Source organism: Heloderma suspectum, chromosome 5, assembly GCF_057233095.1.
Source record: "Heloderma suspectum isolate Gila_16-S chromosome 5, 16-S_ref, whole genome shotgun sequence".
NCBI lineage: Eukaryota > Metazoa > Chordata > Lepidosauria > Squamata > Helodermatidae > Heloderma > Heloderma suspectum.
Genome location: NC_139462.1, coordinates 113530179 through 113545443, shown reverse-complemented (window position 1 = coordinate 113545443; position 15265 = coordinate 113530179). Strand labels below are relative to the sequence as shown.

Sequence of the window (15265 nt, the reverse complement as noted above, 5' to 3'; positions counted from 1 at the left end):
CGCCCAGCATTGGATATTCCGAGTTCGGAGGCGGTTGACTATCCCCATAGGATTGCAACCTAAACCAATTAAAAAACCCTTTAGCAACAGACTCATTTATATACCAAATGTCTGACTAAATAAATATGTCTTTTTATACGTATTTGTTCTTAAAAAACGGATTACTAGTTGATGTTCTGTTGTATTCCTGGTTGAGGTTTGGCGAGGCTTTATTGCTCAGTGGTAGCACTCTTGCTTTGCATATAGAAACCGCCAGCCCTTGTCATCTCCAGTTAAAAGTACCTCAGTGTCCCAGACATGGGGGGCTTTGTAAGCCCATTTAGCCAAACCTGTTTACAACCCCTTTTCAGATCCATGCTAAACACTTAAGGATCTCTAAAAGCATCCAGGAATCCAGGGGTGGGAGGGGCAGGGGCTTGGGTGTCCCCTCCCCAATGCTGAACACCTGCATTGGGCTAGGAAGGCAGCCTCATATGTTCATATATGTTCGAACCGAGAGTGAAACTGGACATTTGGCAACACACGCTGGTCTGGGTCCCTGAGCCACCACTTGTCCCTTCATAGTACTACTGACTAACCCAGGTTTAAAAGGCTTAAAAACATATATTTTCATAGAATAAACTTTGAATATTCATCATGACAGAATCCCTTTCCTAAAACTGTTGGTATGGCCTTACTGTGATAATTCAGCAGGGGGGAAAAGGCTTATCCACTAAACTATTCAGGATAAACTACAGGAAAAATTCTGTTCTGTGCCTTGGTCTTTCCAGCTCTGCAGAGGAGGTAATCCTTCTCGTATTTCTAATGTGTTTAACTTCGAATCTATGCATTGGAAATGTATGTAATAAGAAATTTAGAGGTTGCAGAAACTTTTTTCTTGTGTTCAGTTCAGAGATCTTAGGATGTTGTTGCTGAAATATTGGTAGTATTTGATCGTATTTTTAAACCCCGGGACCAACACAGCTTGGAGTGCACCCTTTCCATCCCCCCACCTTATGTAAAAATGTAGGGAAGCTGCTACTCCAATACCTTTCTCTTAGACTGTGTGCTTCTATTAGAGTGGTGTGATCAATAGTGGAAGGGATCAAGGACTTTTTAATGGTGACCCCAAAGTTGTCAAATGAGCTTCCTAAGGGAGGTGCATCAGAATACTGTCCTTTTAATTTTCGGTGGGGGGTTGGTGGGTGGGATAAAACATTTTTCAATTAGATTTTGTGGGGTCTAATTTTTGCTTTTATTCTGGCTTTATACAGTGATGGATTTTGTTTTCCCCTTCATCATAGGATATGGTGGTTTTAAAATGTTTAAGGAAGTAAAATGTAATAGGTCAATTGGCTCTTATAATTGATTATGCTTCATTATTACTGTAACAAGTGTGTGTGTGATTTAATTGTATTCTTGATTTTTTACTCTTTCTCTGTTATACAATTTTATTATTATTTTTTCCATCTGGGCAGCAAGAGAGATTCTGTATGCAATAACGCTTTAGTCCCAAAAGTTCTGAAGGAGAAGACATATTTCATAATTTTCCATTCGCAGTATACATGGAGTCTTGTTTTCTGAATAAGTATTGATCTGCAGTTTGCAGAATATGGCAAGCCTGAGAGCATTTCTTTTAATTAAAAGGAATAGGCTTGGATGATGTTGGTGGACAGCAAGAGTGGCTTTGGTGCTTTCAGTCTGACAGCTCTTTTTATTTGCTCTGGAATTAGACAAATGACAAATGACAAACTTGCGATACATGCATGACAAACTGGAGTCTCTCACACCGTGTCATTTGGAAGCTAACGATGGAATATATTTTCTTACAAAGTGATGTGGCCTTGGTAGTAGAAGTGATGAGGTGGAATTCTGTCCCAACCAGGATCTGCTCCAGGATCATAGATTCCAGTTAGTGTGGAAGCATCTTTAGAATGGACCGAGACCAAATCTTTCCCAGCTGTGCTACACCCACCTCACATGCCTCATTGATGGGGCAGTGATGTCACTACTCCCTCAACATGCTGGAGCAGTGGTGCAGTGAGGCCAGGGGTGCAGGATCTGCACTTTTTATTAGCAGGGTGCTGATTTCATCTGCTACCCTGCCCCCTGCCACAGAATTCCCTGTCCCTGCTAAGCTTAGCTGCTATCCTCACAGTAGCTGGGGAGTGGGGTGGGGCGGAATAATTTCCCCAGCAACAATATATTGTTCCTTATTGTAATGTAATGTATTGCCTGAGCGGGAGGGCGGCAGCAGGGGGGGGTTGGTCTTGAATGGCCAACAAAAGACCTGCTCCTAACAGATGAAAACTAGAACTGGTTTGTTGATATGGATCAAGACAGCTTCCTGCAATCAATTTTGGACTCTATTTGGGGGTGTGGCTACAGGGACTATCATGATGAGCACCTGCACTCCAGAATTTTCCACTACATCACTGTGCTGTGAGCAATGAGCCTATGTACACCAGTTGCTGGGGAATGTGGGTGGGAGGGCACTGTTGCACTCCTGCCCTGCTTGTGGGTTCCTGGTTGTCAGCTGGTTGGCCACTGTGTGAACAGAATGCTGGACTAGATGGACCCTTGGTCTGATCCAGCATGGCTCTTCTTATGCTCTTGTGCTGGAGGCTTTGGAGCATAGGAGATGGCCTGATAGGCCCCTGCCCTGAATTCCCAGAAGCCTCTGTTAACTTCATGGTGACATCATCTGGTGGCATAGTAACAACATGTCCACTTTTCACATGGAAAGCCTTTTGACCATGCCCTGCTAGGCCTCTCTGTATATCTGAAGTGGTCTGCCAAATCCTTTGCAGAGGCCACAATCCACTCCTGAATTTGGGTGCAGTACAATGCACTATTTCTGCTCTCTGCAAAAACTTTTGAGAGCTGAACCTAGCACTTCAGCCAATCCCCGATTGTGAACAACTTTAACTGTATGTCGCTGTGTGGTATATTCCTCAACTGTATTTTACAGCTCTAAATGTTACAAATGGATGAAGAGTGGTTGGCCGTGGTCATGTGGTGGGGCCTGTTCATACATTCCAAAAAGTGTACAACCTGAACATGCAGAGGGGCAGCAGGATCACTCTGCCTGTCTTGCCCCCAAGTCCCAGTTTTTCCTCCACATGTTGATGTATAATCCACATGCCAGGAAGGTGTATTGGTTGCCACATTCATACACTGAAAACACGGCAATCCTTCCTCAGAATCGGAAGAGAGCGGAGAGCAGCACAGGTATTATTCACTGCATACTTTTATGTAAACATTTCTTTAATGAGTGGAGGTGAGGCAGAACTGGAGGCCTAATTCTGCTATCTTTGGGTAGCATACATTTGGCGGGAACATATGAATAAGGTCATTATCTCTCTGTCTAACTAACCTCATAGGGTGGTTGTGTGCATCAGATGAGATGACTGTATATTTTAGCCTTCCCCAACCTGTGGGGATTGTTGGCTGGGGGATTCTGGGAGTTGTAGTCCAACACAGCTGGAGGGCACTGTAAAGAACAAAGGGGATCTATATGGTAAACTGCCCTCCTACCTGTTCATGTCGAAGACTAAAGGGTAAAGTGTAAGAGAAGCTGTATTGCTTTTAGCTAGAACTTTATTGTTTTATAGCAGGAGATGGCAGGGTCCTGTAAAAAGAGGCATTGCAACCTTGTGAGGCCTGAAAGGGAGGAAGGCCTGGATTATCTCAAGGCTGTTGGCTTGGGCCAGGGCTCTTATCTATATCTCAAGGCCGTAAACCATTCTGGCCTACAGAGAGTAGCCTCAGCTGGGGAGGTGTGAAAATGCCATCTCCTCTTCCTCCGGAGGGAGGAGGGATGTGTAGGATGGCAGAAGCCGAGTCTGAGAATTGCATAAAGCCGGGGCGGGGGCGGGGGAGACTCTGGGCTCCGTGACCTTTGTTTCCATCCTGGCTTGGTGGAGGTGTTTGGGTTGCTGGCTTATGATATAAAGGGCCCTACTTCAGAATAAGTAGATAGGCCAGGTAGCTTTTATTATTTTAGCTGTACTGGGTTTCCAAATAAGGGTTTTGGTTCTTATTCTGTATTTTCTTCTCAATAATCTTCCCATTTCCCTTATCCCTAATCTGTAAAACAACTATCTACCTCAGTATTCTGTGCTGCTAATTTTTCCTCTTGGGTCAAGGACTAAATCCAGTGGGTCATTGGCTCAGAATATCATGCTGTGTGTGTTGGGGCATCTGAAAGAGTTGCTCCAAGTCTCAGGTTCGGGGACCTGAGGAGGTGGTGGCAGCGGTAAAGTGTGGCTGGTAGAGCCACGGTGCCACGGTCTACCTTTACAGGCACCAGATTGGGAAAGGCTGGTGTATTGTAACTAGCCATGGTCCCTTTGGATTAGATATATATAAAAAATAAAAATAGAATAATATAAATAGTAATTACAGTTATGGCAAATGCTAGAAAAATGCTTATAGGTTTGGCTAGTGTTGGCAGTTCATCACTGTCTCACATTGCACATGTAGACCCTCCCAAACTAAGAGATGCCTTCCACAAACAGTCAGAATTTATGTCCTCTGTGTAATCCTACTTGGATACACAATGTCCTTAATGGAGAAGCCTTAGTGTGAGTCAGACACGTACACAGTCTCACCCTTTGCTGAGATGCTTGTTTCCTGAAAAAGCTGGGCCAGCAGAAACAGTTGTGCTCATGATGGCTTGGAGAACATGGCAGGCTGCTTCCCATTTGCACAGACATCACCTGAGGGGAAGAAAGATTGTGCGAACTGGGCCCATGGGGACTACCCATGTCAACAGCGGGAGAGACAGCGGCACACACCTGCCCCTCTACTACAGGTAGAGGCTCGTCGGCCAGGGAAACATGTGAACTTAAGATGTGCAGAATTCTAGCAGCCCACAAGGACGTCTACCACACTTTAATTTATTGCCAGTTAAACCCTTGAGCAGATGAGAGCTAGAGAATTCTAATAAACAGGTATTTGAATTGCACCTGATGTTTTCCTCCTCCCGATTTTCCTTATTAAATATGCTGACTTCTTCATTGAAAATGGCTGCTTCCCATGCTCACAAATCTTCTGTTTGTCTCCTCCTAGACAGTAGGCACTATAAAGTTGTCAGTTTGTGAACAATGCTTGCAAAATGCCACTCAGAAGAAATCCCTAGTATTTATCCTTAATCCTCTTTATTGATGCTCATATGTTTAGTTTCCATCTGTCTTCTACTATAGCTAAGATTACTAGCTGCAGAAAAACTGAAATGTAAATCGGTCTTGACACATTGAACTTACCACGCTTTCAGACAGCCCGCACTTGGTTTTAGTTTACAATCTCTACATTGCAGACACCCCGCTCCAAAGGCTGCAGATGTGGGTCCAGTTCAGACGCTCAGCAGTACCCACATCATTGCCTCTGGGAGTGTATGGGGCTGCCGGATGGCTCACGAGTGGCGGAGATGGCATGGAAGTGCCTTGGGGCCCACACATGCAGCTGCCATGATTTGTGCAGTTGCTTCAGCATGAGAAACGACTGCTGAACAGCACAACATTGCAGTAGCCGCATGTACAGGGGCCACTGAGTGTATGATTATTTTCTAATGTTCTTTGATATTTTGTTGCTTAGTGTTTTTGATTTTAAGTGTGTCCCATTTTGCAGGCTTTTTAGTCATGAAGTCTTCAGCCCTACATCCAAGTCCCCATATCCTACTACAGCCACCCACAACCTGGGTCCCTCCAGATGTGTTCACCTTCCATCAATCCCAGCCAGCATGGCTAACGGTCAGGGATGATGGGGGCTGTAGTTGAAATCATCTGGAGTGCTGCCTTCCTGCGACCGAGTTTAAGTATGTGGAATTGCAATCACTACAATCACATTTTTCCTCTGTCTAGCGTTCCTCCACTTCTCTCCCCTCCCTTTGCTGTTTCCCTTGTGTCTATTTCTATATTGTAAGCTCCTTGAGGCAGGGACCTGTCATCTCATTTTTTGTAAAGCATCATGTACATGGTTGGCACGATATAAATAAGTTTAAAAATACATATTTTAATTAAAAATAAATACCATGACTAGCAGCCATTGAGAGACCTAACCTCCATGAACATAATTAATGTTTTTTATTTGTTTACAAAGTGCTGTGAGCTAGTTGTCATGAAGTTGCCTCGTGACTCTCAGCTATGCCAAATTCAAGCAATTCTACTTACTTATTTTGATCCATTTGTTTTTGCATTTATATCCCGTTTTTCTTTTTTTCTCTTTTTTTTTTTTTTTGGAACAAACCCTCAAATCAGCTACTGCAAGAAGTATAAAATCTAATATGCCTCAGTTGGCCAGTGAAAGGGACTTTGTAGACCTTTGCCTTCTACAAGCTGTAGGGTGGCTGACCACTGATGGATTTGTGGATCAAGACACCATAGCAACAGAAGAGGGACATGACATGACAGATGCCTGAGTTGGGAAGCTAGATTTAAGTAAAAATATGGACAAAAATGGAAAATATATGTATGGATCAGGTCTGGGTAGGGACTTCCATTGTGATGTCAAAAAAAGTCAAAAAAGAAAAAGAACCAAACAAAGAAAGGGATTAATACTAAACTTTAGAAAATGTCACTGGACAGTGAAAGAGAAGAAGCTATTTCAACAAAGGAACTGAAGGAGCTGTCAGTGTGATGTGAAGGACCAGTAAATTGATGTCATAACACTCCAAGAATGAAAAGACCTTGTGGAGAGTGAGTGTCCCATGGTATCAAAGCTAACACAGAGATCAAGGAAAGAAAAGTTTGCAGAAGGGGCCCTACAAGAAAGAGATGGGTAACATGTAAGACAAGACAAATGAGGTACTCCGCCATACACCTGAAACAGTTCTTTCAGCTGTTGTGACCACCCATGGTGGTTAATTAATTAGACGACCTTCCTGATACAGTGATTAATGGCAAGATGGGTGTAAATAGATCTATGCTAATTAATAATGTGGCTGTCACCAGAGTACTTAGGCACAGTAGTAGAGTCAGAGAATAAGGTTCACTTTGTATACCGCAATTCTCCTTTGTAGGTATACCCTCACATATGATGAGCAGTTCACATAGGTGATGGTCCACACACAGTTGTCCTGACATGAAAGTAATATATATATAGACGTATATATGCTGATATATGATATATCAAAGGTGTGTCTGCACCAGCTTTTTTCATGCAAGCGGCTTTTCATACATGCAAAGAGAGAGCATGGCATAGACCGCACAAAGGCATTGTATGAAGCTGCCCTTTAAGACTCCTCGAAAACTGCAGTTAGTACAGAACACAGCTGCTAGAAGTCTTACTGGGACTAATTGTTGGGAATCTATTGCACCAATGATCTGGTCTATTTATCAGGTCAATTCAAGGTGCTGGTGATCTACCTATAAAGCTCTGTGCCTGGGATCCAAGTAGCTGAAGGAACAGCTGCGCCCACACCAACCTGCTCTTCTGCTGGCGCCCCTCTCCGTGCACAGCTGAGGCAGGTGACAATCCCAAGGGAGGGCACTCTGCACTGTGGCACCTCTCCTCACTGAAGCTTACCTGGGACCTCATTACCTGGTGCCAGGCAAATAACTTTGCTTGTTTTTTTAAGTCTTCTGGGGCTTTTAAACATTTTGAGTTGAAATGTTTTAGGCTGCAGTCCTATAGACACTTACTGGAAGTATGTCCCATTGAACTTAATTGGACTTCGTTCTGAGTAGATATGCCTAGGATTGTACTGCACATCTGTTAGTTGGGTGGGGTGCTTTAAAAGCTGTTTTGTGCCGAGTTTTTACGGGGTTTTAAACATTTTGATTTAATGTTGTCCAGCGGTCCCCAACCTTTTTGGCACCAGGGACCAGTCCAATTTTACCACGGACTGGGGTATGTGTTTTCCACTGGCGGATTCCGGCCGCTGGGACACAAATGGCAGTATCGGCTACATAAAGATTTACGTAGCCTATTACTTGTAGAACAGGGAGGCAAATGGCGTCCCAGCAGCCAGAAGTTCGCCAGCAGCCAGAGCCAGCCGGCAGCTCCGCAGACTTGCTGCGGAGCAGAGCTGGCCGGGGCCGGCGAGGATTCTGGGTGGAAGAGGGACAGAATGCCCCCCCCTGCGGACCCCCCGTGGACCCAAGGTGAGGATGTTTCACACACCCCTGCAGCCCGGTTGCTGACAGGCCACGGACTGGTACCGGTCTGCAGCCCGGGGATTGGGGACCCCTGCTGTAGACTACTCTGGGTTTTTATGATTTAGGGCAGTATAGGAATTCACCATTAAACAAATAGTCTGCACCACATCGTCTGACCTGATTCTGTTTCTACTCCACTTCCTAGTTTTCCTGTACATGGTCATGCACTTCATCAGAGAGGTGGAAGCATGCTGTGCAGTGGGTGGAAACTGAACCTTTCAGTCTTCCTGGCCATTGTCCTCCCTTCTTTAATGAATCCTCTTTTTTAAACACACACACACAGAAAAGACACTGAGGTTTGCATGTGAATTAGCACCATTTCACCACCATTGTGTGGCTAATTTAGCTACAAACCCTATGAACGGGCCCCCCAGAATGATCCTAGGAACTGGCTATCAGACTTCACCTCCCCCACCACAGTCATTTTCTTTCCTTCAACACACTGCAGACAACATTTTGGAGGTGTATAGATATAAGAATGCTGTTGCATAAATTCAGCATTTCTTAATAGAAATATGAAATAAAACCCGAAGCGTGCAATACCGCAAAGCAGAAACGTGTGTTAGGGAAATGCATAAAGATTATTTTGGGCCAATGAGGGACAGAAAAATGAAATGAAATGTGACAAGGCGATTTGAGCAGTTTCAGCCTAAGAATCCAGCCTCAGAAACCTTGTCTGCTTATCCAGTTTCTCAGTAGTTTGTTACCCTTTAGTTCCTGCGTTCTTCACACTGAATTGGGCAAAAGGGAGGAGTATGGACTCTCAGTCACCCTACAGACATAAGGATCTTTCTCCTGCATAACCCCTATAAGAGTACTGTAAGCTTTATATGCATGCACCTCCTTCACCTGAAGATCATCTGGGCAGAATGGCACCGTTCTGGCTTTGTGCTCTACAAGCAGGGCAAAGTTTGAACGAGTCCCATTCTCCAGAGATAAAGAGGCCTTTGTATTTCTAAAGGGGATAGTCTGTTTCCAGGGCAAAATTTAGTTAAGAGTCTTCCACTTGCCCCCAAAAAGGATGGGAGAAAATGAGCTGAATAACTGTTGCTGCATGGCAGCAGTGTGTAATTCAACTAAGAATGCTGGGAAATCATGCCCACGGCTTAGAAATAATGAGCTCCTGACATGTTTTCTAATCAAAGTATCTGCATGGAGTCACCGTGTTTAGCAAACGTCCTATCATCAAGGAAGCAGTACATCAAAAGTTCACCATGGATATTATTTTTGTGCCTCACCTTTATATTACATTTGCCTTCCTTAGCCCCTTCCCCTTTCATAATAGCTTAACGCCAACCCCCTCCTCCAACAAACCAGTATATGCGTGGGAACGGCGGCCCTTATCACTTTTGTTCCAGCTTCAGCGGACCAAGAGCCATCCCTGTCGTCCTCAGCTATCTTTACACGCAGTGCTGTTTTGAGCAGAGGTTTAATACACAAAAGATTGTTTCCCCCAAGATTTAGGTACCTCATAAATCAAGCTGACAAGTCACGTGGCAAGGTTTCCTCTCCTGTTTTGTCTATAGTACGCAGAGAGATTATACAGTACAGTCCTCAGTGGCTTATTGTCTAATAATGTCAGAGAGTGCTGCGTACTTCACATCCTATAGTAGACTCTACCTAGGCAATTCTTTACCTAAATATTTGTCTGTATGTGTGTGTGTGACAAGTAGTAGAGACGCATTTCTACTGCTCTTTCTGAACACTTAAGCTTGCTGTGAAATTCACAAAGGCTTAAAGCAATCACATTTTGGAGGTTTCCTTTGCAGGAACATCAGAATGTCATTGTTTACACGGTGTTCTTCATACAGTGATTTGCTCTGTCTTGGCATGTTGCTAAAACACTCTTTTAGTGTGGAATTAATAGCACATGTATTTCCAGAAATAAAGAAAACTTGCTCATTACAAATAAAAGTTCATCATACAGTTCCAGTTTGTATGGACTATTGTGTAGAACAGGGCAGAAGAGAGGTCAGGATCTACTGACAGATCTCGGGATGATTTGTAGTAGATTGGCAGGCCTTTCAGACTCTCAGTTGTTTAACAGTAGCAGCAACAAAATGGCCCACTCTAAACTACATTGCTGAAATGAAGACAGCGGGGGGTAGGGGGAAGAAGACCAAATTCCTGGGCTCAGAATTCTTTAATTCTGTGTATTTTGCACCAGGTCCCGATGGTAGACCTTGCAGGATCTTTTCCTAAAACCTCAAGTCTGACATTTGCCAATACCTGATGTAGAGACTACAAAAAGTGGGAGTAAGCGGAATCATGACCTGTCCAGCCTTACTGGATAACACTGCATGTTTACATGCATAAATGTCCAATGTATGGAGGCCTGACTCATACTGTTGACAACCTACATAAAATTAGGAAAACTTGCACATGATCCAGATCTAGATTCACTGGATATTTCTGCCACATTGGATGGCAGCAACAGGTACCAAAGTGAGTAGTGTCCCAGGGTACGGTGTGATGGTACTTGATACTGTAACTTTATTGAAGCTAAGTAGGTATGGGTAGGGTTGTCAGAGAATTTCGCCACGAATCTCGGGGAGGCCGAATGCGAGCGCATTTGGCCCCCCGAAATCGGTGGTGAAACGGTCTGCCCCCCCGCCCCCCCTGGGATGGGACTTACCTTGGGTGAATCTCCCTGGCGGCGGCGGCTCCGGCGGTGGGGCAGCGGCGGCGGCCGATCTTCCAACCAGCTAACGCCACCGCCATTTCCAAGTTTAAAAAAAAAAAAAGTGATAGGCTACGTAAAGATTTATGTAGCCTATCACGGCTAGATTTTTAAAAAATACCGTGATAGGCTACGTAAATGTTTAAGTAGCCTATCACAGCTGAGTAAAACAAAAACAAAAAAAGTGCGTACGCAAATGGCGGCGCCCATGGGCGCCGCCATTTGTGTTCCTTATTTTGGCATGTCTAGTCTATGTAAATATTTACGTAGACTACGGCAAAATAAGGGGAACGCAAATAGCGTAGATGCTACGCTATTTGCGTTCCCCTTATTTTCGCCGTAGTCTACGTAAATGTTTACGTAGACTAGACGTGCCAAAATAAGGAATGCAAATGGCGGCGCCCATGGGCGCCGCCATTTGCATACGCGTGGTTGTTGTTGTTTTTAACTCAGCCGTGATAGGCTATGTAAACGTTTACGTAGCCTATCACGGCTGATTGCAGGGACGCAAACAGCGGCGGCTATGGCCGCCGCCATTTGCAGCCCCGGCCGGCCAGGATTCACGGCAGGAAGGACGGGGCGCCTCCCCACCGGCCAGAGTTTCGGGGGGGAGGGATGGGGCGCCTCCCCCCCAGCCAGAATTTCAGGGGGAGGGACAGAGCGCCTCCCCCCCACCGCGAATCAAATTTCGTCACAGGTAAGTGACTTTCGTACATCCCTAGGTATGGGTCTTGTCAGTACCTGGATGAGAGACCACTTATGAACCCTATATACATCCTTTTGAGTTCCATGAAAGAAAGGTGAGCTAAGGTAAGAACCAGTGCAGTATAGTGGTTAGAGTGTTGGACTGGGTCTTGGGAGACCCAGGTTCTAGTCCCCACTCAGCTGTGAAGCACACTGGGTGACTTTGGGCCAGTCACTACTTCACAGGTTTGTTGTGAGGATAAAATAGGGAGGAGGAGGAGGATAATGTATGTCACCTTGGGCTCCTTGGAGGAAAGGTGAGATATAAATGTAACAAATAAATAAATACAAATTAGTTCCTTTCCATTTTTCTTCCAGCAATTTACATTGATGGTGTCCAACTGAAAGGCTACTTTGTATGGTCCCTTCTGGACAACTTTGAATGGACTTCTGGATACAGCTCTCGATTTGGACTCTTCCATGTAGCCTTTGAAAATTCAGCACTTCCTCGAATTCCTTACAAATCGGCCATCAAATATGCCAAAGTAATTGCCAACAACAGACTGATGAAATTAGATGGATAACAGATGTCTGTTAGCAGTATCAATGGACTACTTTCAAAAGAGCCACGTGATTAAATACTTTTCTATTTTAAACCTGAGTGTTGGTTTTCAATAAATATTTGTCAAAAATGCAAGCAATAGAAGAAATCAGAGCAATAACTATACAAAAAGGGAAAACAGTCTTATAAAATTGTAAGGTCTGGATTGAAAAAGTAAACTAAAAATGCTTCAAATTTCAAAAACATTTTTGGCTGCATATGTGTTTCCTTCTTCCCATCACAGTGAAGAAATAGGCAAAGAAAAAAGCGAAACCATCCAAGTATCTGTTTATGTGCCATAGACAAAACACATTTTGATAGCTCAATATCTGTAAATTTATACAGGTCCAAATTCCTAAATAGAATATGTTTTAAAATTTCAAAACTCAGTATATATTTATTCAGGTTTTAGATCTGGTACCAAAGTAAGTTAACTAATGTCATACCAGTGAAATGGATATCGCTTCCCATCTCCCTGAATGGTGAGAAATCTGAGGAGGTATTGTTTGCCTTGGTTGAGCCAGCACCAAAGACTTACGGTGTATTTCTAGTATTTGTTGTATTGAGAAGCAGAGCATATTGAAAGCAAACTGACACTTCTATAACAGGCAACATATTCTCCAAGCCTGTATCAGATTTCCAGAAACGCTGCACCACAAGAATGCTTCACCCTTAAGACCACTGCAGCTTTCTAGCTCTGTTTGGATGTTGTTGAGTTTTTCTGTACATTGAATGAATACAACATGTACAGTGAGGGGTGGCAGGCAGGACTCACCCTGCCGCACACATATTCCTTTGCACATCTGCAATGTGCCTACATGAGCATGCATGTCTCCACACAGGCCCTACCTTTCGGAACCTTGCTATTGCATGGAGAGGTCCTATGTACATGAACTCGTCAAAGATGGAACATGCATATATGTCAGGTCTGGATTCTGCCATACACGTGATCACTCAGTAGATGGAGGAGAGCCTGAACGTGTGAAGTGGGCATCATACTGGAAATCTGGTTCCAACCTATTTCTCTGCTCCCTCCAACCTTCCCAAAATCTGATAGGTATTACATTCCAAAAGCTATAGAATAATTTCCAGCTATCAAGGCATTTTAAAATTATTATTTTTTAAATCCCAGAGTCCCCTTTGGGCAAATATCAGCTGATCATTTTTTATCATTAGCAAGCAGTCTGCTTAACAAAGGATGGTCCAATACCACGCAGAAATTCAATAGACAATAGCAAGCAACTAGTACACATTGATGAAACAGGTACTAAATCAAAGGTTGAGTACTTTTCTTAATTTTTTTTTAAATCTTCACCCAGTTAATCCAAATTCTATGTTAAGCAAAGATGGATTCTGTGGCCTATAAAGATTATGCAAATTTACAGAATTTCTCCAATTTTGCACAGTTCACTCTGCAGTTTTTAAAGTTAATCATGGGGAGGAGCAAGGAGCTATCCAGGACACTAAAGCCTCACCACAATCGCTGGAAAACTTCTTCAGCCAGCGCTCTGTCTTCTGAGATTTCAATTGGCATTACCCACACAATTTAAAGCATATCTTCATGGCCACAAGGGCTAGAAACTTGCCGGAGTTTCAAAAAATGAAAGCTAAGATTCTTAGGAAGTTAAATTCTGCAACCAGTGCCACATGATGTGCTTTTCCCAGGCTCCAGCAGGAAGGCAGAATACACCCCCCTCCTCGACTATACCACATGAAATAGTTAAGCGTTGGAAGGTGCAAGGAGCTTCTGTTTGCCTCCACGGAATAAGGTAGAGAAAAGGAACAAACTGGCCCTCGGAGGTGTATCTCCTGAGGCTTTGCCTCTACAAATGGCTAGCAAATGAGTTCTGCTGCTGTGTCAGAGCTAATGCTTTTGTTAAGTGCCTCCTTGCGAAGGAGCAACTAGGAGAGCATGAATATACTGCCTAGGAGCTATTTAAGTCGCTCTCAAGCAAATGTCATTTTTATCAGAACTTGGTTCTGAGCAATTGCAGAATAACTGAAGGGACACGTACTCCTGTCTGCTAGTCTAGAAAACAAGGCGTTGGATGGCGAGCAGAGCAGCAAGAATAGTGCAGAAAAGGCCAGCGACATGCTGCCTAAGGTAGGGCAGGGACGGTGCCCAGGGATGTGCCTAAAGGGCCGCCACTAAGGGAACGCCTTGTGCGCAGAGCAATGGCCTTTCCTCACCCTGCCCCTCCACCTGCTCACATGCAAAGTCAGAGAAAACGCTTGCTACAACAAAAGATCCTGCATGCAAACCCACATAGCCACCTTCCCGCTCGAACAACGGAAGAAAAGGAGTTTTAAAAGACTTTGTATACAAAGGGAGCATTTACAATAGGAAAAGTAATCTTTGCTAGATTAAAAAAAACCCACGCACAGCGCTGATTGCTTAGATTAAAAAAAAAATGCTTAAAAAAAAATGTACAGTGCTTACATTCTGCAGCTGTTCACAAAAGACCAGAAGTCTAAAGTATATAAGATTGCTTGGCTTTGTTCTTCTGTTTTGTGTAAACACCACATCTACTTTACCTGTGCAAATGGTACATCAAGGTGCTCTGCTGGGATTAAGACTTTCTTTTGCTCCCTTTGACATGTTGTGTTGGTGGAAGAACTAAGAAAGAAAGTGGTAGCTCTTGGTTTGTCCTAGGAGTGTATATATTTTAACCATATATTTCCATTATTTTTCAAATAACATTCTCATTTTACAGATGATGATACCAGTTGCAGAACTACAATCCTACATTCAGCCCTTACATATCCCATGTGTATGTGTGTACACACACGCATGCATGTATGCCAGCTCCAAACTTTTCATCATGCTGTATTGCCCCGGCTGTGGGCTTTGAACTCTTAGGTTAGAGGTGCCAAGATAGTGATAAATCAGATCTAGGTTTACTTACAAGGAGCACTTTACTGAGTACAATCAGCACACAGGCGTACCTAATGGTTGGATCAGACAGCTTCTCTGAACCCAGAGCCATGGGGTACAGTGGGTTTTATACCATGCATGTTAGTAGTCAGGCAGCATGACAACAGCAAGCGCCATCTAGCGTTCATTCCCAGCATAGACTCACAGTGCTTGGTTCCCAGCACAGCCACTTGTAGCTTTAAGGTAAACAAACTTTGCTTCCCAGGCAGAGTGCTTGATAACACTCT

At 43.9% G+C, this 15265-nt stretch overlaps 1 protein-coding gene across 7 annotated transcripts in view; it reads left to right on the top strand.

Annotated features, from left to right (window-relative positions):
* LOC146344277 (cytosolic beta-glucosidase-like) overlaps positions 1-12302 on the top strand; it is a 115920-nt gene extending 103618 nt beyond the window's left edge. For 4 of the 7 annotated variants that reach the window (XM_084857026.1, XM_084857024.1, XM_084857027.1 and 1 more), the window contains one exon: positions 11881-12302. In XM_084857026.1, the coding sequence (XP_084713152.1) occupies positions 11881-12086 (206 nt within the window). In that variant the 3' untranslated portion in view covers positions 12087-12302. Of the gene's footprint in view, positions 1-5610; positions 5798-11880 lie in introns of all 7 variants that reach the window. The other 3 variants (XM_084857029.1, XM_084857030.1, XM_084857028.1) reach the window with 1 other exon arrangement.
* The last annotated feature ends 2963 nt before the right edge of the window (positions 12303-15265 follow it).